We start from the raw sequence: 22,855 nt of genomic DNA, 5'->3' as shown, positions 1-22,855 counted from the left end.
TTAAGAAATTGTAAAACGGGTAACGTGTAAAGATATTTTGTAATATAAAATGTCAGGCAAATATTTCATCTAATTTTGTACTGATAAAATGCATTAAAGATTTTTTTTAATGTTACAGAATCATGGCACAGGTGCATTGGTGGTTTCTGCTATGCTCGATCTTTTAACATTTGCTCTATGTGTACCATATAGTGAAACTACTGATGGCAAACATTTTGACAATCTTTTAGAAATGGTTGCTGAAAGAGGTCGATCTTTGTTTAAATTATTTCAACATCCTTCACTGGCCGTGGTTAAAGGTGCTGGGTTGATAATGCGAGCAATCATTGAAGAGGGTGCACCAGAAGTAGCAGCAAAAATGCAAGAACTGGCACTTGCAGAAGGAGCTTTACCGAGACATTTATTAAATAGTTTGTTTATTATTGGCAGTGATAGTAGGTTATTAACGCATCGACAATTGTGCCGACATTTAGTAGGTCTATGGGTCACAGGACATCCTACGGCTATGGGATTATTAAAACGAATTATGGTGAGCTTGTTTTTTAAAAAAAGATTATATAAGAATTAGATGCAATTTTTAAATTGTCTACACACTAGTATGTATTGTAAATGTGAGTAATGTGCAATTTATAGCCAGTAGGTCTGTTGAATTACTTGGATTCTGATGAAAAAGTACCAGACCTGTTTCTAGAAGAAGAGAGATTGAATAATCGTGATAATTTAAAGATAGCTATAGATCATGCATCAAGAAATAAAAAGAGTCCACAATGGATAGCTATCGAACGTCAGATGCGAGTGGTTGAAAAGCATGTAGAAAATGCTTTGCAACATTGGGGTGCTCGTATTGGAATAGAACGAAAAGAAAAGATTAAAGAACGTCCGATAGTTTTAAGAAAACGTAGAGAACGTATTAAATCTGAAGCAAATTGGAAATTATTCTATTACAAATTTAATCAAGATCATGCACTGCCAAATTTAATTTGGAATCACAAAACAAGAGAAGAATTACGAATAGCTTTAGAAAATGAGATACGTGCATTCACTTTGGATAAAGACTTGGCTGGGGGAACTTTGATAGCATGGAATCATAGAGAGTTTGAGGTGCAATATCAATGTCTTTCGGATGAAGTTAAAATTGGAGATTATTACTTGAGGCTTTTGTTGGAAAAAGATAGTCCGGACAATCCTATAAGAAAATCGTAAGTACCTATATCGACAGTGTTATGTTTACATAATTTGAAATTAGATAAGATCATAAGAAATAAGGATAAAGATAAAATAAATTAAAGAATATATGGTATATAGGATATGAAATTGAAAGAAAAATAAAAATAAAGCAACAAATAGGAATTGACCGGAATTTGATGCAAAATAAACTAATACTAAACATTGAATATTTGAAGTACAATATATTGAATGTTTCGGCTCTTTCTTCGCGCTATCTTTAACACTTATTTGCAATGTTATAGTACAAAGATGCAATATTGCTGATCTTAAAGTGAAAAACTTCTTTAACATGTAATCATATGCATAAAAACAGTGTCCGCTCGATCACTGATTATACAGTACAATATGCTAATTATTTTTATTGAGAAGGCATTGAAATATTATATTATGCAATATATTGTAAACCCATTTTTTAAGTCTGTACATTAAACATGGTTTGAATTTGCGATCTGACATATTGTTTGCACCTTATATTTTTTGTTGATAACCTTATAAGACAAATGCAGTACATTATCATACTAAATAAAATTTAGGCCGGTATTCATAGTCGAATCTTATTTCGAGATCGTCTCAAGCAATGTCTTAAGATGCTAATACAGCTCTGTGATTGGTTGATGGCATCTTGAGACAGTACTTAAGATGATCTTAAATATAAGATCCGACTATGAATACTGGCCTTAAATTACGCTCATTTTGTACATTTTTTTTTGCTTTAAGTGAATTTTTCAATACTTTCCATAGAGATATAAAAATAGAGCGCGTGAGTTGTATATTATCATATAAGTGGCTGCGATAGAGAGATAGAAAGAGAAAGCTAGAATAAGGGCCCCTCTGTCTTTGTCTAATGACACATGTGCAGAGTCAGTGAACAAGCTGTAAGTGCGCTTATTTCAAAGCATTAAAGTACAATATTAATTTGAGTCTTTTATGAGAAATTAAAATTATAAACATAATAAGAACTTGTAGAACACTAAAAAATTATTATTATTTATAAAAATAAATATGAACTTTAAATTCCCTGAGGCACAACTTAAATATTTTAGTGTATCAATACAACATTGATACACATACGTGATGGCAACGTTAGCAATGTATTTGATTTTTAACTTTTATAGGTACGGGAGGATCGCGCTTACCTTTTGGCAATTTTTATTTATAACTATATGTTAAAAAATTAAATATAAAGGAATTTTATATAACTATACGTTAAAAATAAGCATGTACAAGAATTATAATTATTCTGCTAAAAAAATATTTATGTATAGTCATCAAAATAAATAATAAAGGTTGAATTCTAGAATTATAATTATATTTTATTTTGCTACAAAAAGTGTAACAACAATACAAAATTTTGAAGAACATAACATAGTATAATTGGACTTATTATTAAATTAAACAGAGAAATATATAGATATTACTATCCATTAAATATCGTCAATTTATTATTCTGCATTGATGTATCACGCGATGCACGGACGTAGACTTGGCAGACTTTAAAACAGTACTCTTGCGCATGCACGATTGAACAAAGATAGAGAGGTTTTATTTAGCGCTCTCTTTCTAATTCTCTATCGCTTTTTCGACTGTCTTACGTACTCTATTCTTATATCTCCATGCGTCGATTCAGCCCCCCCTCCCCTACTTAAAAATGAAGATATCAAATCGATCGTTGCGGGAGAATTATGAGTTATTTATTAGCTCTGATATAAATTTCATTTTTGAGCTCATTCCTTTAACCCTCGAAACACTACATACACACACTTACTCATTACTAACTCAACTAAACGTAATACTCTACACACATATATATATATATATATGTGTGTGTGTGTGTGTGTGTGTGTGTGTGTGTGTGTGTAGAGTATTACGTTTAGTTGAGTTAGTAATGAGTAAGTGTGTGTATGTAATGGAATAACCTGAACCATTTCATCGCCATCTTAAAATTTGTGTATGAATATATATATATATTCATACACAAATTTTAAGATGGCGATGAAATGGTTCAGGTTATTCCATTCAGCAAACCTGACCACATACGGAACACTTTTTGTGACCACTTTCAATCTATGTAGATAACTCCTTATTCTTATTTTATGGGAAAAACTACCCCAATCAAATTGCTTTGTTCTGAAATATGTTATAGTTCTTATAATGTTGAACAAAAGTCTCCATAGTCACAACCATGTAATATTAAAGGGTAAAGAAATATGAAGCTCAGGAGTCATAAAATATGAGTGTTTATCATATCTTTCAGATAACATAATATCTTCTTTTACGTATAATGAATACATATGCATGCGTATTTATGGAGGAGTGAGTGCTGCGCGCGCGCACGTGTCTGTATGTGTATATTTGTTTGTGTGTGATTAGATTAGGTTGATGGTTTTATGAGTGCGAGTATATTTATAAAAGACTGTACACGCGCACGCACGCACACATATATATTATCGTAACAGTATAATCTTAACGTTACCGAGAATCTAAGGTTGTATTACGTTGTTTAACGTGAGTCTTCTTGCTTCTCACGTCGGAGTGCTTGTTTAACGTGAGTCCTCTCGCCTCTCACGTCGGGATGCTTGTTTAACGTTAATCCCCTCGCCTCTCACGTCGGGATGCTTGTTTAACGTGAATCCCCTCGCCTCTTACATTTATTCGATCAAATTATCAAGTATATCATTTTGTTCTTGATCATTTCTTTCAGCGACATCCATAATTCGGTTTAAGACAGATCTGTTTGGATCTTTTACATTAAGCTGATGCCATGCATAACCTAAAAATTATATACTACTTGTTATATGAGCACAACATCCCAATGTTCTTGCACCAGTCTTACATGTACAATAATATCCAAGAATCAATTTATTATTATCCAGTTGGTGAGCAATGCACATTTGATATTTAACTTGATTACGAAATCGTGAATATAGTCTTATCCGTATAAAGCCGGGTTTACTTCTGTGTTCATCAAATTGGAAGACATCAGTTGCCTCTATATCGAGTTTATCTTGAATATAAGATGGCGCCAGCCCTATTTAATAAATATCAAATGTTAATTCTTTCAAATAATTTATATCATCTTGGCAAATTTTGGGCGTGATTTTCATTGAATTTATTTCATACAGCATTTTTCCTAAACAGATTTTCCTGCTACACTTTTGCTTGCACAACAATCGGAATATTGGCTCTTTCAAGCATTTTATAAGCGAGCTCTACATTATTTGTTTTCATTAATATTAGGTTCCGATAGCGATTTATTATTGCACCAGCTATAAGATAAAAGTCTCGTAGATTCAAAATATGTACCACAGGAATGACGCCATCGAGAAACTTGAATATTGTCTTAATGTGTCCATTTCGAGACTTCACTACCCACTTTGACTTCGTTATCAATCGAAATTTATTAGCTGCCTCTGTAGTATGCTGAGATTCACCTCTTTGAAGAACAGGTGGAATCTTACAATCAACTTCTTCCTTTTCCAAAAAAAGAACAACGTTCCGGTATCCTCTGTCCGCAATGATTATATCTTTACGTCGTAACCAGGTTCTAAGTCCATTAACATCAAACTCTTCTGAGAATTGCTATATTGTTATTTCTGCTATTAGAGAAGTAAGATCCTTGTATATCCAGTATGAATCCATCAAGAGCAACTACAATTACAGGTTTAATTAGATGACGCTCTTTGTGCATAGAGAATGATTGTCTTAGAAATCTGAAATTAAATGATTTTTCAATGTAATATTATTGCACCAGCTATAAGATAAAAGTCTTGTAGATTCAAAATATATACTACAGGAATGACGCCATTGAGAAACTTGAATATTGTCTTAATGTGTTCATTTCGAGACTCAACTACCCACTTTGACTTCGTTATCAATCGAGATTCATTAGCTGCTTCTGTAGTATGCTGAGATTCACCTCTTTGAAGAACAGGTGGAGTCTTACAATCAACTCCTTCCTCTTTCAAAAAAAGAACATTCCAGTATTCTCTGTCCGCAATGATTATGTCTTTACGTCGTAACCAGGTTCTAAGTTTATTAACATCAAACTCTCTTCTGAGAATTGCTGCATCGTTATTTCTGCTATTAGAGAAATAAGGTCCTTGTATATCCAGTATGAATCCATCAAGAGCAATTACAATTATAGGTTTAATTAGATGACGCTCTTTGTGCATAGAGAATGATTGTCGTAGAACTCTGAAGTTAAATGATTTTTCCATGTAACTATATGATGCATCAACAATTAAAATTTCTTTTAGTTTGTTCGGTTTTGGATTGTATAATGCATTAGAAAATGGAGTAACGTAATCTTTAATATAGTTTTCTCGAGTAATAGAATTAAGACCAATGTTGTTTGGTACAAACTGTAGCATTAAGGATTTTCTCACAAGACTTACAGTAAGATTAACACCTGTCTACTAGGATATTTGAAAATTACTCTCATGAATTCATCAGAAAGATTGTGGCGCATTTTTGTTAGAAATAACAATAAGTCTTTTTTTGGAAATATATCTGAATGTATCATTGACTAGAACAGGAACGTAAAAAGTAAATATTTCCTCAAACTGTACTTTTGATATGGGACTTATTACAGAAAACTCATCATTACTAAAAGCATTAATATTATCAAAAACAGTTCGATTTTTATCACTTATTTGTTCACGAAGTTTTCTGAAAAAAATTGTTTACTTTAGTACTACTTAGCCTGTATGGTCAGTTGATGAATTATAAACCCTGATATAGGATTCTCAAAAGGTTACCATTATCATCTAAAATTTAGATTCTAAATGATGTTCACAACATTGAGCTGATGTAGGAATAAATATATTTGTATCAATGAATATCAAAACTCTACAGTTAAAAGATAACCAACGTAATTGTGCAGGTGCATGGTTACAAATCATACAAGAGTTATTCCTACGTTTTTTTAGAACATTAAGTCTTAAGCAATCGAGATCACGCTCCATATCTTCTATTTCTTTATTTAAAATGTTATTGCAGTTGATGCAAATACGAGAATTGTTGTTTATTTCAGCTGAAGGTTAATTAAGATATTCGCGATGGGTTACGCATAATTGAATTTTCTGCTAGTTATCAAACATACCCGCTTTTACTCGTGCGACAAAAGCTTGTTCGCATATATAACAATAAATCCTATTACGATTATTCATTTTGTTCATAATTATGATGAATTAGATATTCAATTGTTTTGAGGATAAAATACGATTTGCGTAAAATCTATATATGTTTCACCAGTTCGATAAAGAATTAAAAAAAAATAGAGAAATGAGACCCATATACGGCTAACGGCAGTCATACAGAGGCCACGAGACGGCTCGCCTTGATATAATCGACTATGACCGGCGCTTGCGAAACAAAAAAGCGCATCGCGCGCGGCTCGTAGAGGTGATCTACGGGTGGCTTTCGCCTAGACACACGACACACCCACACCCGAACCACACACGAACAAATATTCAAATATACACATACAGACACGTGCACGCGCAGACACTCACACATTCATGAATACGCATGCATATGTATCCATTACACGTAAAAGAAGGCATTATGTTATCTGAAAGAGATGGTAAACACTCATATTTTATGACTTCAGAGCTTCATATTTCTTTACCCTTTGATTTTACATGGTTGTGACTATGGAAACTTTTGTTCAGCATTATAAGAACTACATATTTCAGAACGAAACAATTTGACTGGAGTAGTTTTTCCATAAGGATTGTGCGGGGTCCTTTTTACTACGAATTCGTAATCAGCGACCGTAAAACCTTTAAGAAATAAGTTTTGTTCCAATTGAACTTGATTTCAGAAAGATATGTATATAGTTAAATTAATTGTAGGTTGAAGTATTAGACTTAATTGAGTTTCTGAAATAACAGTTATGATTTAGTAATTAACGAATTAACTTAGCCTAACATATCTGCAAGGTAATCCCTTACCTAAAATAACAGAAACGACATTTAAAGCCTTTATTTATACTCTTTTATACTACTTATACTACTTATATTCTTTTATAATAATTGTGAGATCAAAGCTTAATATCGCCATGTGTTTCTGTCACTCTTAACTGATATTATTACAAGTTACTTTACCGACAAACTTTAAGAGCACGAAATATAGCAGTGTCCAAAAAGTCGTATACTGGTTTTACATGCATATTTTTCTTTTTTATCCCATTTTGCTTATATTTAAGGGGGTGCATACACGAAGGAATGAAACTTACAAGGTTGTTAATATTTTACTTCAATAGTTTTTGACATGATCTTTAAAATAAGCTTGGGTGGAGGTTGTTATCTTTTTTCTGACGAAAGATATGAATTTTTGAATTTCTGGGCTGCATATGTTCCACCAGGCACAAACAAGTTAAGGTGTTAAAGGGATTCTAAAGTTTATTTCACCGACATTTTTTATTTTAACTAATTTTTTAATTGTATAACGGACCGTTTTTTTCGGATTTTGCTCGCCGGGATGCGGATGGGAAAGGTTCAAGACAGCAGACAGGTTATTGATTATAATAATTAATGTCTTATATTTCAATAATCATCGGGTTCGTAAATTTTCTACATCGATATTTCGTTGATTTTTATGGTACGATGTCTATTTACAGTTGTGGTATGCGGCGCGTCACGATCAGCTGGCTCGCGTCAGGCGATGCAGAGCGTTGTAGGTGCTCGCGGCGGCGGCGCGGTGCCGGGAACGTGGCCCGGTGGCGAAGCGCTCGGGGCTTGTAGACACGGCGGGTGCGCGGTAACTGCTCGGTCTCGTGAGCTTGTGTGCGGCCTGAGGCGGTGTTTTTTCCTCGAATTTTGTTTGTGCTTTTTGGAATTCTGATTAGGACGGCGTCGAGAATGCTCGGGAGAAGCCGAGAACTCTCGACCCCAGGAATCCGGGCCGGGGAAAGAGTTGAGTGAGCGGCCTACTGAAAACGCTCGGTGAAGGCAGAGAACACTCTACCTCCTTGATTTGCCGGCTCGGGACGATAGAGGCATACGGAGCCTAGAACGCTAGGTGAAAGCGGAGAACTCTCCACTACGCTTTCCGTAGGCAGGATTCTTCTCGGTGGTCGTATCGAGCGGATCAGAGATGCTGGATAGCCGGTCGAGAAGTATCTTTACCGGCACCAGGGAGGCCGTATATACTTCTCTCGGCGCTGGTTCGGGGATCTCCGGCGATCCCCGGTTTCCTCCGCTCTCAGTATCCCGGGGATCGGCATGCCTGGCGGGTAAAGCATGCGCGCGTACGGCCGTACGGTTGTTGTGGCGGCCGTGTTTTCTTGAAAATCTTATAGCGGGTCGGTGTCCGTAATACGGTCCAACGATTGGTTGGTCGGGTTGGTCGCGGGCGGTGGTCGGGCTTTGTTACAATTGGTATTAAAGAACCGCAAAACTTTTACAGAATTAAAGTATCAAAATCTAGACAAATATGGTTGATTTAATATCAAAATTGAAAAAATTATATTTTTGGTACGTAGAGCAGGCCACTTTATTAATTTGATTGCAAAACACGTTTTAACGAGAGCGGGGCCGAGATTCAACTTCTGTTGACAAGCGTTGCCAAGAGCGTGACAACTGACAACGCTCTCGGTAAAATCAATATATTGATCGGCTACAGGAGCTGAGTCGCAGTCGCGGAGTATACCGGGCGACGCTCGTAACACTGCTCCCCCTTTTCAAGATTGTCGTCCCGACAATCCGGGGAGCAGTTTTCTTGTTACTCCAAGAAGGCCCCTTCGGCTTTCAGGACGATTTCCCTGTCCTCAACCGGACCACGTCCAACCGAGACGACCCTCCTAGCAAGGGTTTCTCCGGGCACCTTTTCTCGCAGAGCTGGCCAGACTCCCACGCGGAATTTTCTGCGCCGGCTTCCTTTTCCGTCCCCGTGCTCCTCTCCTGCCGTGAAGCTTCCTCTTTGCCCGATCTTGCGTGCTTCTCGCTTATTTTTTCGGGGTCAGGGGGGAATTTACTTCCACGGACCCAACGCTCTAAGAGCTCCCTGCCTCCTGCCTCGGCATTTGCCCAATGTCCCACGGAAAAATCGTGGTCAAAAAACCGTGGGCGAGGCAGTCTTCTTAATAAAATCTCCTTCTTCCCCTCGAGAAGCCCTCATGTGTCCGTTCCTTTCGGTAAAATTACTGAAAATAAAACAAAACAAGCAGAACAAGAACAACGTTACGCGCGAAAACAGAGACCCGAGCTCCGCCTGCCGAGCTGGCCCCAGTCAACCCGACAGAATTTAGTTTTCCGATTTCTCCACTTCCGGATACTCCGCACGAAAATGTCCGATGGCCCCACACTGCCAACACTTTTTTTCCCCTATTCTCCCCATTCTTTACTAATCCCTTAATTTTCTTTTCTTTTTCCTCCGAAACTCCCTCCTGTTCCGAATGAAAACTTCCGCTCCCCTCTGTTTTTATACGGAAGTTCCCATTCGTTCTCCCCCTTTCTCCGAGAAACTAATTTGATTAAAATATTTCAACATCTTTGCTCGTTCAATTGCCACCCTTAAAGATGTAATTTCCTCTACTTGAAGAGAACGTTTTACAAACCCATCGGTTAGCGCGGCGATAAATTGAGAGCAAGCGATCTTATCTCGTATTTCGCGCACTCGGGGTACGCTTTTCGCGAGAGACGTTCTAAATCGGCCCCTAACGTTGCGTAATCCTCTCCGGGACATTATCTTCCGACCTTCGTAAACATCACAAAAATTCTGAGTGAGTTCGCTCTCCCCGAAACAGAGCTCCAACTTTGATTTCAGCTCCTCAAAAGAAATAAAGTCTTCGTTTACGGCGCACGAATCTAATAACGAACGCGCCCTCCCCCGCAAACAGGAGGCTAACACCACCGCTTTTTCCGTTTCACCCCAGCGATTCACACTCGCGATAAGCGAAAATTGGGTCAGGAATTCCCGTAACGGGGCCGTCTCGTCGAGAGTATTCGGCTTAATTTTCACACCGACAGACGTTCGCGCTTCACCTTGCGCATCCTCTCGCCGCTCGCTCGCGCCCGCACCGAATACGCCCTCCTGCCGCGCGTCCGCGCCCGCACCGAATGCGTCCTCCCGCCGCGCATTCACGTCCGCTCCGGACATACAGCGACTTACAGCCCGCGTTTCTGTTTTGCGGAAAATTATTAGAAAAACTCAGCTGTATAAGGCGCAGCTCCTCCTCATGTTGTCGCAGCGTCATGGCTTGCTCCTCTTCCCTCCGAGCCAGGCTTTTGCGCATTAGCCGCATTTCCTCCAGGAGCGCCTTTACTGTCTCCAGCGTCTTCTGCTCCGAGTTTCGTGCATCCGTTCCGTCTCCCTCCGCAGCGGCAGAAGCGTGGGATTGGGTCACCACAGGGAAACGGGGGATGGACATCCTTCGAATTCTCTGTTCTCTCGTTTTTTCACTCCGCGCGCTGATCTCTTAAATTCGCGCGCGTTTTGCAGGATCCGTCAAATGGATCCCGGACGAGTCCCCAAAAATGTAACGTGCGCGCCGCGGAAATAAAAGACACTTCTTTTATAGAACAGGCGACTTTATTAATTCGATTGCAAAACACGTCTTAACGAGAGCGGGGCCGAGATTCAACTCCTATTGACAAGCGTTGCCAAGAGCGTGACAACTGACAACGCTCTCGGTAAAATCAATATATCGATCGGCTACAGGACAGCTGAGTCGCGGAGTATACCGAGCGACGTTCGTAACAATATGTACAAAATGGAACCGTATTTCTCTAGAAATAACTATGTGCGCGAGCTTCAATCTCGCTCGCACGGTACATTTTCACGAGGGTGGCTCGCGCTCCGAATGGTGCGCTGAGGAACGCAGGATCATAGCAGGCTGAGAGAGAGACACGTCACTTTACTGGTTGTGTAAATTTTTATTACGTGCTGAAATTGCACAGCTCGCGATCCCAGCGACACGACACAAAGTTAATTGTCACATGTTATGTTTTCACGTGCACAGCACGAGCGTTCACAATGGCGGACGCAGCACAGTGCGATGTCCTCGCGCACATCACATGCACACGGGGTGGTCGCAATGTTCGAACACAGCGCGATACGCTTTTCGAGCGTTTACAGAGATGGTCCGTAGCGAAACCTACGGTAGCTGAAACACGTCTTTTCGCGTATATCACACGAATGTCTGCTGCAGAACTAGAGACGGCCGAGCGCGCGGCGCGATACGCCCTCCGGCGTACAACTCAAGATGTTTGTTGCGGGGCTAGAGACGGCCGATTACGCGGCGCAATACGCTTTTGCGTATATTATACAAGAATGTTCGTTTCGGGACTAGATACGGCCCTAGCATGGCGCGATTGCGTATTTCACAAGAATGTCCGGTACGGGACTAGAACTATAGACGGCTGAACGCGGCGCAGTACGCGAATTTCGTGTGTATCACAATTTCCGGTGCCGGGCGATGTACGACCGAACACGCGGTGCGGTACGTCTTCGCGTAGTACAAAAATGATTTGTGAAGAAGATGGAAGTCCTCGTCCTGATTGCGTCAGCAGGATGTCGGAGCAGAATCGATTTCCGATTGGCTCGTGTCACGCGTCGAATGTGACGACACGCTTGTTGAATGGGTTTCGCGATTTTGATAGTTCCGCGAGCGCCACCGGGCGCTTTATCGATTTTCACGCTAGATCCAGGTAGGTCCGGCAGGTGCTGCCGCGAGCGATTCCTGTCGAACTGAATTATAGCTAGGGGCGCAACGAGTCCCCTATTTGTGCTGCCCCCTTGGGCTAAATTTGATTTTGTTTGCGATGGGACTTATTTCCAAACAATAACATATTTGAACAATATTGGTGCAATTCAAACTAAGATTAAAAGTCTAGGAAAAAAGATTAGTTTTATAACCGCAAATTCAGATATAGGTTAGAAAAAGAGCAGTCTGAAAAACATGTCGTTTATTCTCGATATAAAATCCAGTTCATATAATGATATTAATCCTCTGACTGCACACTGGGTTAGCCAGGTCGATTTTCAAACGTGCGCCATTTTATAACGAGCAGTTGGGAGATGGACCATGGGGGAGAAAAAAGTTAGATGTCCCTTTTATCTTATGCGTGCTTGATCCGGTGATTACTCGCTTAGTGCTTGCAGCAGCGTGAATGGAAGTTCGATTCTGGGTGTGATACACCTAGTGTGCAGCGAACGTTACAAAATTGTGCAGAGCGGAAATTTGAAATGTAAGTAAAAGTAATTGCATTCAACTATAAATTACTTTTTTTTAAATAAACCAAGTAAAAGAACATTAGTGAAGTATATTTTCGAGTATGACAAATTAATTTTTCATATGTAAGCAACAATATATAATCTTCTTAGAAGAATTTGAAAATCTTGAATTTCAAAATATTACAATTTTATTTAAATACTATAAGTATTATTTTAAAAATATGATATAATTGTTTTGATAATTTTAGTCTAAAAAAAATTATAATCTTCGATTTAAACATGTAGTATCTTTATCCAATATTTTTTTTTTGCATTCAAGAAAATTATTCTTAAGTAACAAGAATATTATTTTTTTGGTTAAACTATATAAAATTTTGAAATAAATCTTTGTTCAAGTAAATCTTTTTGATTTAACAAAAATATTCCCTTATTTTTTGTGTATGTTTCTAGAGAAGTGAATACACGGAAGAGTGGATAGTTGAACTTTTATTTCTTTATATTTGAGTTAAATAAACAATAAATAATAATGAAAACAATAATTGTTGTCGTTTTATTCACAAATATTTCGATGATTTCGATTTTACGGTATTAACTGTCAGATCGAAAAATAGTGAATATTCATATCTTAAAAAATGTACTTTTTGGTATAAATTGAAAAATTGATAATAGATTCTTAAAATATAACTCTTCAGCTTTCCAATTACCAAATTTTGAAGTATTTTTTCTTTTTTTTCTACAAAATGCAGCCGTTTGAAGAAAAACAATTTTTTATGCAAAATTTTTTGATTTATTATTTGATCTGTCTATTGAATATATCTCTTTCCAGTTTATACATACGACTTTCTAACCTATTTTATCACAATTCTGAGAAATTTTCCTTAGGATTAAAAAAAATGGATTGAAATTTGTCGATTTTTGCCCGAAATACAAATCGTCAAAGTTTCCCGGGTGTCGTACACCATGTGTGTAGTGAACGTAACTTTTTGATAGTGTGCAATCAGAGGGTTAATACATGTACTTTAATTCTGGAAAAGAATTTTCGAATCTAAAAAGAAATACATACAATGTCTTGTTAATGATATGCACGAATGACTCTATATTATCGATCCCGATCACGTTTGCACTTTAAGGTCCTCTTAAATAAGTTTAGTAATTTGTATTATTTTATAATAGCAATCTTTATGCAACAATACAATAAAGTGTAGAAATTTTGATCTAATTTCAAGCCCTCTTCAGTGTAACATAAATTAAGTGGGAAATGTTTCTCACAATGTAATAAATTTACATTAATAAGAGTGCAAATGATTTATACGTATCTGAGAAATTTGTCCTATCAGAGTACACATAAAAATAGTCAAAATATTACGTCAAAAATCATAAACAATAAGATTAGCATTGCGCGGCTACGTCAATAATAAGTTAGTCAAAGGTGTTCTTAAAAAGTCGAAAAAAATTTTTTTACAAATTTTGTTTTATTCTTTTACAAGATTCTCGACTAAAGCACTGAATTTAGTACTTAACTCGACTTTCTTTGTCTTTAGCGGACAATTTTATAAACAAACGTTTAGTGTTTCTATAGGTTTCCCGCTGTCTTCCATAGTGACTGATCTAGTTTTCCAAGATTTGGAATTTAAAACACTCGGAGAATTTATCTGTGCTCTCGATTTTTATTACAGATATGTGGAAAATAACGCATTAACAATTAACAAGCAAAATACAGAACAATTATTACATGAATGTAACATGTATCACCCGAAACCCACAACGAAGAATAGAGGTTAATTATTTGGATTTTTTAGATATAATAATTATAAAACAATAAAATTACTTAACATATGATTGATATCAAAAATCGACTTGTTTTTATCGTTATCTTTTTTTTCATTTGTATTGTCAAAAAAGGGCACAATTATTGGGTTAATAGATCGCGTTCTCTTACTATCATATCCTAGTTTTCATAAAAAAAATTTTAACAAAATTGTTCACATTCTGGTTAGTGGTTATTCTCTGGATATGATTTTCAATAATAGGATGAGGTTGTATAATAAGTTTGAATAACTAAATACAAAAAAAAAAACAAGGCACAGAACAAAGATGTATCAAAAGAATTTACCTTACAATTTTATAACATCAATCTTTGACAGGTTTAAAAATTTCTTGAAGAATAATATATAAATTCGAATAGTATATACTTGTCTTAATAAGTTAAACTCACAACCGCCCACCGCGCCGCGCTATCCCTGCGTCTACCAGCGCTTCGTCACGGGACGCCACCGCCGCTACCCCGCCGGTCCCGAAACGGCCACAAACGCTGCACGCGACCTAAACACGATCGGCCGTTACTCACGCGTACCACTGTAAATAGAAGCAAGCGATCCGCAGATAGACTAAATAATGTACATAGTTTAGATTCTAAGAAATAGATTTTTTATTACTTTTCTTGCAAAATGTATGTTGTCTCGGACTTTTTCCTTCTCCGTATTCCGGCGAGCTAATCCGCGCGGAAAACAGGTCGTTACATTGGCGCCTCAAGAGGGACCCGACTAAGAACTGTTCCGACAGACAACAGACAGCCGCGTAAAAGAAGAAACAGCGAATCACGCCGATGCCGAAATCGTGGATTTATCTCTCGAAAGCCGAACTTATATCCGTGCTCGAGGAATTAAATCTCGAGACCCACGGCACGCTTGACGACATTCGGCACCGCCTTAGCGAGTACGTGACACGACATTCTAAGAAATTCGCTGACATGCCGTCGCAACTGGGGGGATTGGCGGACCCACCGCAAATCGCGATCTCCACACCGGAGGGAGGAAGCCTCGCCGAGTCGCATGCAAAGGCAATGAATCAAATACGAAAATGGGGCTGCCATTTTGATGGTAAAGACTCCATGGCATTCCTTGAGAGAGTGGAGGAATTACAGACCGAATACGACTACGACGGCCGTCAGCTATTAAGGGGGCTACCGGAACTTCTCAAAGGAGAGGCCCTGCTGTGGTATTGCAATAACCGATCGAGCTGGGGGACATGGGGTGAATTTATGGCCGAATTCCGCGAGTATTATCTTTCCCGACGCTACCACACACAATTAAAACGAGAAATACAGACACGCGTACAGAAGACCGGAAAAAGTTACCGCAAGTATGCTACCGATTTACTAACGATGATGAGGCGTGCCGGAGAGTACACAACTACCGATCAAATAAATACCCTATACGAAAATATGGAGCCGCGGTATAAAATGTATTTCTGGCGCGACGACGTGGCTCGCGCGAACGATCTATTACGACGCGCGGAAGTTTTTGAGGCATTGAAGGAACAATGCAAGGCGCCAGTTCTCGCTGAAAAACACCGCCACCACAGCGGCTGCATACGATAAGAACGACGCTGGCAGTGCAAGCAACGAGAGCATATCCGTTTCGACTGCCGCTGTATACCGAAGAAATTCTGTTCGCAATGCGGCAAAGACGGCGTTTTTACATGGGATTACCACCCGTCGTCGGAAAACGCTGCCAGGGCCGAGGAAAGCGCAGTCGCGCCCCGACCCTTCGAATAGTTAACCGGCCGCGACCGCACCTCCCACTCCGAATTCGCGAAATGTCATTTCTAGCGCTTTTGGACACTGGGTCGGAGACCTCCTTTATCAGCCCCCACACCGCCGCCTTGCTACAGACCGTCGGGCTAAATACGAAACCCGTCACCGGCCAGGTCCACCTCGCGAACGGGACAAGCACGCGATTACCGGATACATGACCCTGCCGATCAGAACGGCTAAAAGATTTCCTGAGCACTGAGCTACCACTATTCGAGAGCGTACGAGGGCCCACCGACCGAATTCAACACATTATCCGCGTGAAAAACCTTCGATAAAACAGATACCGATCTCGCAACTCGGCCATGCAGTCGGTCATAAACGCCGAAATCGAGGAGATGCTCCGCGAAGGGGTAATCGAGCCCTCCAGTAGCGCTTGGAGCTCTCCGATTGTGATAGTCAAAAAGAAGGACGGGAAACCGCGATTTTGCGTCGACTTCCGTCGCGTAAACGAAGTCACGGAGCCCGACGCATACCTGCTTCCACAGATCACCGCGACACTCGACAAATTGCGAGGAGCAAGGTACCTCATAACTTTAGATCTAAAAAACGGGTATTGGTAGGTACCGCTCGACCCTGCCAGTCGGGCGATCACCGCATTCCCGTCCCGGGAAAAGGCCTGCAGTTCCGCGTAATGCCGTTTGGGTCCCGAACTCGAATCCGCGTATTTGTGTACCTCAACGACATCATCATCGTTAACGAAACATTCTCTGACTACCTCGAGACATTACGCGAGGTCTTCCGGCGACTCCGCGATGCCCGCCTCCGACTCAATAACGACAAATGCAAGTTTTGCGTCAACCGGCTGACCTACCTACGATACGCCGTGGATCGCGACGGGATTCGGATCGACCCAGAGAAAATCGAGGCCATAGCTCGATAGGAGACCCCGAGGAATGTCCATCAAGTACGACAGTTTCTCGGGGTCGCGTCTTGGTATCGCCGCTTTATACGGAATTTTGCGTCTACTGCCGCCCCACTCACCGGTCTAACACGGAAAAATGTCTGCTGGCACTGGGGCGACGAACAACAAGTTGCATTCGACGCGTTGAAACGCACGTTAACTACCGCACCCGTATTCACCTGTCTGGATTTTTTAAGGTAATTTATACTACAAACCGATGCAAGCACGTCCTGGCTCGACGCGGTCCTGACGCAGAACTTCCCCGAGGGAGAGCGGGTAATCGCCTACGCGAGTCGCACCTTGAATAACGCAGAACGCAACTACAGTGCCATCGAGCTCGAGTGTCTCGCGGTCGTGTGGGGCATATGGCGGATGCGATGCTACCTCGAGGGATACCATTTTAAAGTTATTACGGACCACCAATCTCTCCGCTGCGCGCTGGCTAGGAAAGCTCGACTTGCCGGCCGGCTGGGACGGTAAGCCTTCGAACTGCAACAATACGACTTCGGGGTGCAGTATCGAAGGGGATCACTAAACCGCGTCGCCGATGCGCTGTCCCGTCGGTGCGCCGCGCACGCCGATGCCCCGCCGAAATGGTACCGTCGTATGTGGCGAGTGACAAAGCAGACGCCCCATGCCTCGTCTGACTTTCGTATCGAGAGAAACCGACTCTGGAGGCACGTCCTCCACACTTTAGATTTCAAGGAAACGCCACCGGAAAATTAGTGGAAGAAATGCGTGCCTGCGGAGAACCGCGAAGAACTTTTGCGACGATACCAGGACCGCCCGACCGCGGGACATCTTGGCATCGACAAGACCATCGCGCGTATTGCGAAACATTATTATTGGCCAGGCATGCTCGGCGATATCGCCCAGTACGTTCGCCGATGTTCGCAGTGCCTGGCACATAAATCCGCGCAGGTTCGACCGGCCGGGCTCCTTCATCCGACGGCGGTGACGAGACCATGGCAACAGGTTGCCGTGGATCTCGTCGGGCCTTTGCCACGCACCACACGGGGGCACCGATGGGTGCTGGTAATGCAGGACCGTTTCACCAAGTGGTTGGAAATTCGCGTACTCCGCCGCGCTTCCGCCGCACAGTGGATCGAACAACGTTAAAATGCGGACATGGACCCCTCCCAAAAAATTTGTTTACATAAAGTCCCTAACAGAAAATTTAATTAGTAAAAAAGTTATAGAATTATTATATCATCATTATTTTTAAAATTGTTATCAGATTCATATAAAAAATAACCTCAAATATCATGATTTATACAAAGACGAATTTTTGTCTAATTTCAAGCTAGTATATTTCATACCACTTTAAATATTGTGATATCAACTTTTTTCCAATTTATAGGATCTTTGTTACCTTGAAAAAATTTTGTATCTTGATTAATGAATGGTATTGTTTAACGTTTGGCAATCGTTTTTACAATGTCATAATGAAAATTCTAAAATGTGAACTTTCTTTTAACGGTAACAGAAAGTCTTATAATATCTTGAACTTTGGCTGGAAATAATGGATTAAGGGCATAATCTATTTTATAAATTCATTAATTTTAGCTGCTACTATCTGCTACTTTACAAAATAAGTCAAAAAATTATCCGACATAAGCCAGAGGGATGTTGCGCCATAGGAGTAATTTTGCATTTTGTGAGTGTGTATGCGACATGTCTCTCTCTCTCTCTCTCTCTCTCTCTCTCTGTGTGTGTGTGTGTGTGTGTGTGTGTGTGTGTGTGTGTGAGCAAGTGAGGCGCGTAATAAAGAATTTCGAGAATATAGGAGGCAACATTCACGTAAAATTTGTATAACAGCCACGAATAAAGACGTTTTACATCAATTATTAATTTCATCGGATCTCTTAATTTCTAATTTAAGAACGAAAACATGTAAAAAGAAACAACAAGATTTGCTTCCCGAAACATTGGAACTTTTAATATAAACGTACACGCACATATACACATACATACACGCACGCACACGCACACGTATACGCACGCACACACACACGACACGCATGCATGTACACTAGAGAGACTTTGGAGTCTCTAAATACTATGGGAGTGACGAACCGTGGGCTCCTTATCTCTACAGTAACACACACACACGCGCGCGCGCGCACACGCACATAATATGCAAAATCCGACTCCCCGTGGTGCATATCGGGTAATGCTAATGGCGGTAGCAGCTCATACAAAAATTGTTGCTAAAGTTTATTGTTTAATATAATAATGCGAACAATAATTATTTTAATCATCAGAATACATTTAAAAATACATTTTGTAATTACATATAATATTCACAATTGTAAAGCGTTTGTTGTTGTATATCATTGGGATGAGCATGTCAGCGAATTACAGTTTGCATACAACATCGCAAAACATGATGCGACCGGGTACACGCCCGCGTTTCTTACTTACGGGCGCGAGCTTCGCTGACCGACCGAACCACCTGAAACCAAGCGCCGACAACCGCACACGTTACAACGTCAACTATACGACGCATATGAGCTGGTGAAGATCCAGAACGCGCGGGCCTTCCAACGACAGGAACGTCATTACAACCTGCGTCGCCGAGACTGGAGGCCGAAAGTGGATATGGAAGCGTGACCATCAAGGAGTGGATATAATTTGCTCACGTTCAAAATGGCCACGCGTAAATTTGACCACGTTTGAAATGGCCACGTTCGGAATGGCCACGGGAAATATTGCACGGAGTTCAATTTGCCCACGTTCAGAACGGCCACATCCGAAACGGCTACGTCCGAAATGGCCACGTTCGAAATGGTCACGTTTGGAATGGCCATATTTAAAATTACCACGTTTGTAATGGCCACGTTCGGAATGGCCACGTTCGAAACGGCCATGTTTGGAATGATTTTTTTCTTGTTTTGCATAGAAAGTTGCAAACCCATGTGGTGCAGAGAATGCTTTGCACACACACACACACACGCACGCACGCACGCACGCACGCACGCACGCACGCACGCACGCACGCACGCACGCACGCACGCACGCACGCACGCACGCACGCACGCACGCACGCACGCACGCACGCACGCACGCACGCACGCACGCACGCACGCACGCACGCACGCACGCACACGTACACGCACACGCACACACACGGGGGGGGGGATGCAAAGGGACCTTCGCCCTCTCCCGTACTCACCCCGTCCAAGTCGCTAACCTTTGTGCATTGTACTGGAAATTATGTAAAACATACGTCGCCATTTCGAACGTGGCCGTTCCGAACGTGATCGTTCCGAATGTGGTCGTTTTGAACGTGGGCAAATTGAACTTTGTGCAATATTTTCCGTGGCCATTCCGGACGTGGCCGTTTTGAACGTGGGAAAATTGAACCACGTGCAATATTTCCCGTGGCCATTTCGAACGTGGCCATTTTGGACGCTCCCACCACCAACTCTCCAAAGACGTAGACGCGTTCAACGCAAAACTCGCGCCGAAATTCATCAGGCCGCTTGAGGTCCGACGGATTATCTCCCCTATTTGTCGACCTGCGCACCTGAGGGGGGGTGTTACCGGCGCATACACGTACAAAAATTAAAACCGGCAAACTCCGGCCAACCGACCGGGAACGAAGAAAACAACACTGAGGACTAACAGCAGGAGGCTCCGAGGAAAACAAACCGCCTAAAAGGGGCGGGAGCTCTCGAGCCTTCGCATTATCGCTGCCATCAACGAAATTTTGGATGACCCGAAAGAATACGATCCGGCTCACCCAGGATTCGCTCGCTTGGACACCTCCGCGACACCGCCTCCTGCACTAACCGCACAACCAACGGCACGAGTAACCATGGTAGGCTACCGCCAAGGGCAACTAATCCAGCCGTCGGACCGCCGCAACCAAGAACGCAATGTCTGGATGCTCTAGGCGCCGCCCGCGAAGCCGCAACGCCGGCAGCCAGGTTGCAACCACCACCGAGAGCAGAAGAACAGCCAACATTAGAGCCTCTCCAGATGTACGGCTCGGCGCGGCGCCACCACCGCCGATCACCGTAGCCGTCGAACTCGGCATTATCGTCGACGTCCCGCACTTTGCTGTGTACGTCAGCCGGCAATACAAGGTCCGGCTAGGAAACAGGTGATGGCGCACCTGCGCTTTGACCGACTCGGCCGCCTCCTTTCGTGCCGGGAAAAATCCTACCCCCCAGCACCGGGGCAATAAGCGCTTCCGATTTAGGCGCAGTTCTAGCGAAGGGGTGATGTAACGAACCTTTCGTTACATCACCTAGTCCGCTGGCGACCAGCGACCGCGTACGGCCCGGCCGAACATCCGCCGGGCCGCGATACGGGCACCGGCTCGGCCCGTCATAAAACTCACATAGCGTGAGGCGAAAATTGCTTCCGCAAGCCGCACGCTTTCCCCCGCCGATCACCCGATCGCCGGAGATCGAGCGCGGAGGAAACCGAAGTCTTCCGAGAATCGCCGAGCCTCCACCCAGATGGGTATAAAAGGCTGTCTTGGTGGAGGTACCGGTACTTCTTTTTGAGACGGTTTTGCCGAGAAATCGCTTGATACGACATAAAAGAAGTTTCTTGACGCAACCAGAGATTAGAATTCTCCGCTTTAGCCTAGTGTTCTCAGGCTCTGCTCGCACCATACCCATTTCCAGGACCAACGTACCGAGGGTAGAGAATTCTCTGCCTTCGCCGAGAGCTCTCGGCTGGCACGCTCTATTCTCGACGAAGCAGTCTGGATCAAAAGGGATCGAGAGTTCTTGGTCTCTCCCGAGCGGGATCTAGATCTGTATCCCGTCCACGGATTACCACCATGCACAATACTAAGAATCTGGCGGCCGCCCGCCACACCGCGCATACCCCGCCGGGTTACCAGCTCAAGCGAAGAGCCAACCGCCCACCGTGCCGTGCTATCCTCGCGTCTACCAGTCTGAGCGTTTCGTCACGGGACATTTCCGCCGCTACCCCGCCGACCCCGCAACGGCCGCCAAACGCCGCACGTGACCTAAACACGATTGGCCGTCATTCACGCATACCGCTGTAAATAGAAGCAAGCGACCCGCAGATAGACTGTAAATAATGTACATAGTTTAGATTCCAAGAAATATATTTTTCATTACTTTTCTTGCAAAGTACTGTTTGTTGTCTCGGACCTTTTTTTTCCCTGTATCCTGGTGAGCTAATCCGCGCGGAAAATAGGTCGTTAGAAGGTTCATCAAGATCCATAAAGACAAACTTGCTAATTTAGATCGAACAAATGTACTGTATGAAATTAATTGCATGGATTGTGAGACATTATATGTAGAGAAGATCGACGAGAAGATGCTTTAAAAATTAAAATTGGGGGAAAATCACATTAACCTAAACACAACTTTTTAATTGGGACAACGTGTAAATTTTAGATGAGGAGAAAATATTAAAAAAAAAACTTGTATTGGAAATGATTTACATAAACAAACAAAAACTATAGGACTTAACTTACAAAATGATACGAAACTGCCTCTATATAACAACTTATTGATTAAATCTTGATGCTTTCTACTCTTTTTCAATACTGTAACTCTTTCAAGATCCTCGACCTCCGTAGAGATAACACATCAGTTACCCAACACGAGACAACATTGTAAGTAAACACGGATATATTTTATATTAATCAGTGGTTTTGTTGTCCGTACAAGGGTTAAAAAAAATTTTTTTAAGAGTTTTTAACCACAATACCTTTATGGTTTTTTATGATATTTGATTTAATACTTTGACCATTTTCTTATTGTGTGTATTCTTATTATATGTAGGCTAACATTCTCAGTTATGTGTGAATCATTTACATCCTTATTAATGTAAAATTATATTGTGAGAAACACTTTCCATTTAATTGTTAATTTACGTTTATACTGAAGAGGGTCCGAAATAGGTCCAAAACATCTGCGCTTTATTGTATTACTGCATATAAAAATTACTGTTGTGCAATA

At 41.5% G+C, this 22,855-nt stretch overlaps 1 protein-coding gene across 4 annotated transcripts in view; it reads left to right on the top strand.

Moving 5' to 3' along the window:
* Positions 1 to 22,855, top strand: part of LOC105837366 (dnaJ homolog subfamily C member 13) — an 88,579-nt gene that overhangs the window by 22,275 nt on the left and 43,449 nt on the right. For all 4 annotated transcript variants that reach the window (XM_036288238.1, XM_036288236.1, XM_036288235.1 and 1 more), the window contains 2 exons: positions 119 to 529; positions 634 to 1,199. In XM_036288238.1, coding sequence (XP_036144131.1) covers positions 119 to 529; positions 634 to 1,199 — 977 coding nt within the window. The remainder of the gene's footprint in view (positions 1 to 118; positions 530 to 633; positions 1,200 to 22,855) is intronic.

The sequence above is a fragment of the Monomorium pharaonis genome, chromosome 6 (genome assembly GCF_013373865.1).
Source record: "Monomorium pharaonis isolate MP-MQ-018 chromosome 6, ASM1337386v2, whole genome shotgun sequence".
Classification (NCBI taxonomy): Eukaryota; Metazoa; Arthropoda; class Insecta; order Hymenoptera; family Formicidae; genus Monomorium; species Monomorium pharaonis.
The sequence above is the reverse complement of the archived record's forward strand: the minus strand, read 5'-3'. Positions and strand labels throughout refer to the sequence as shown.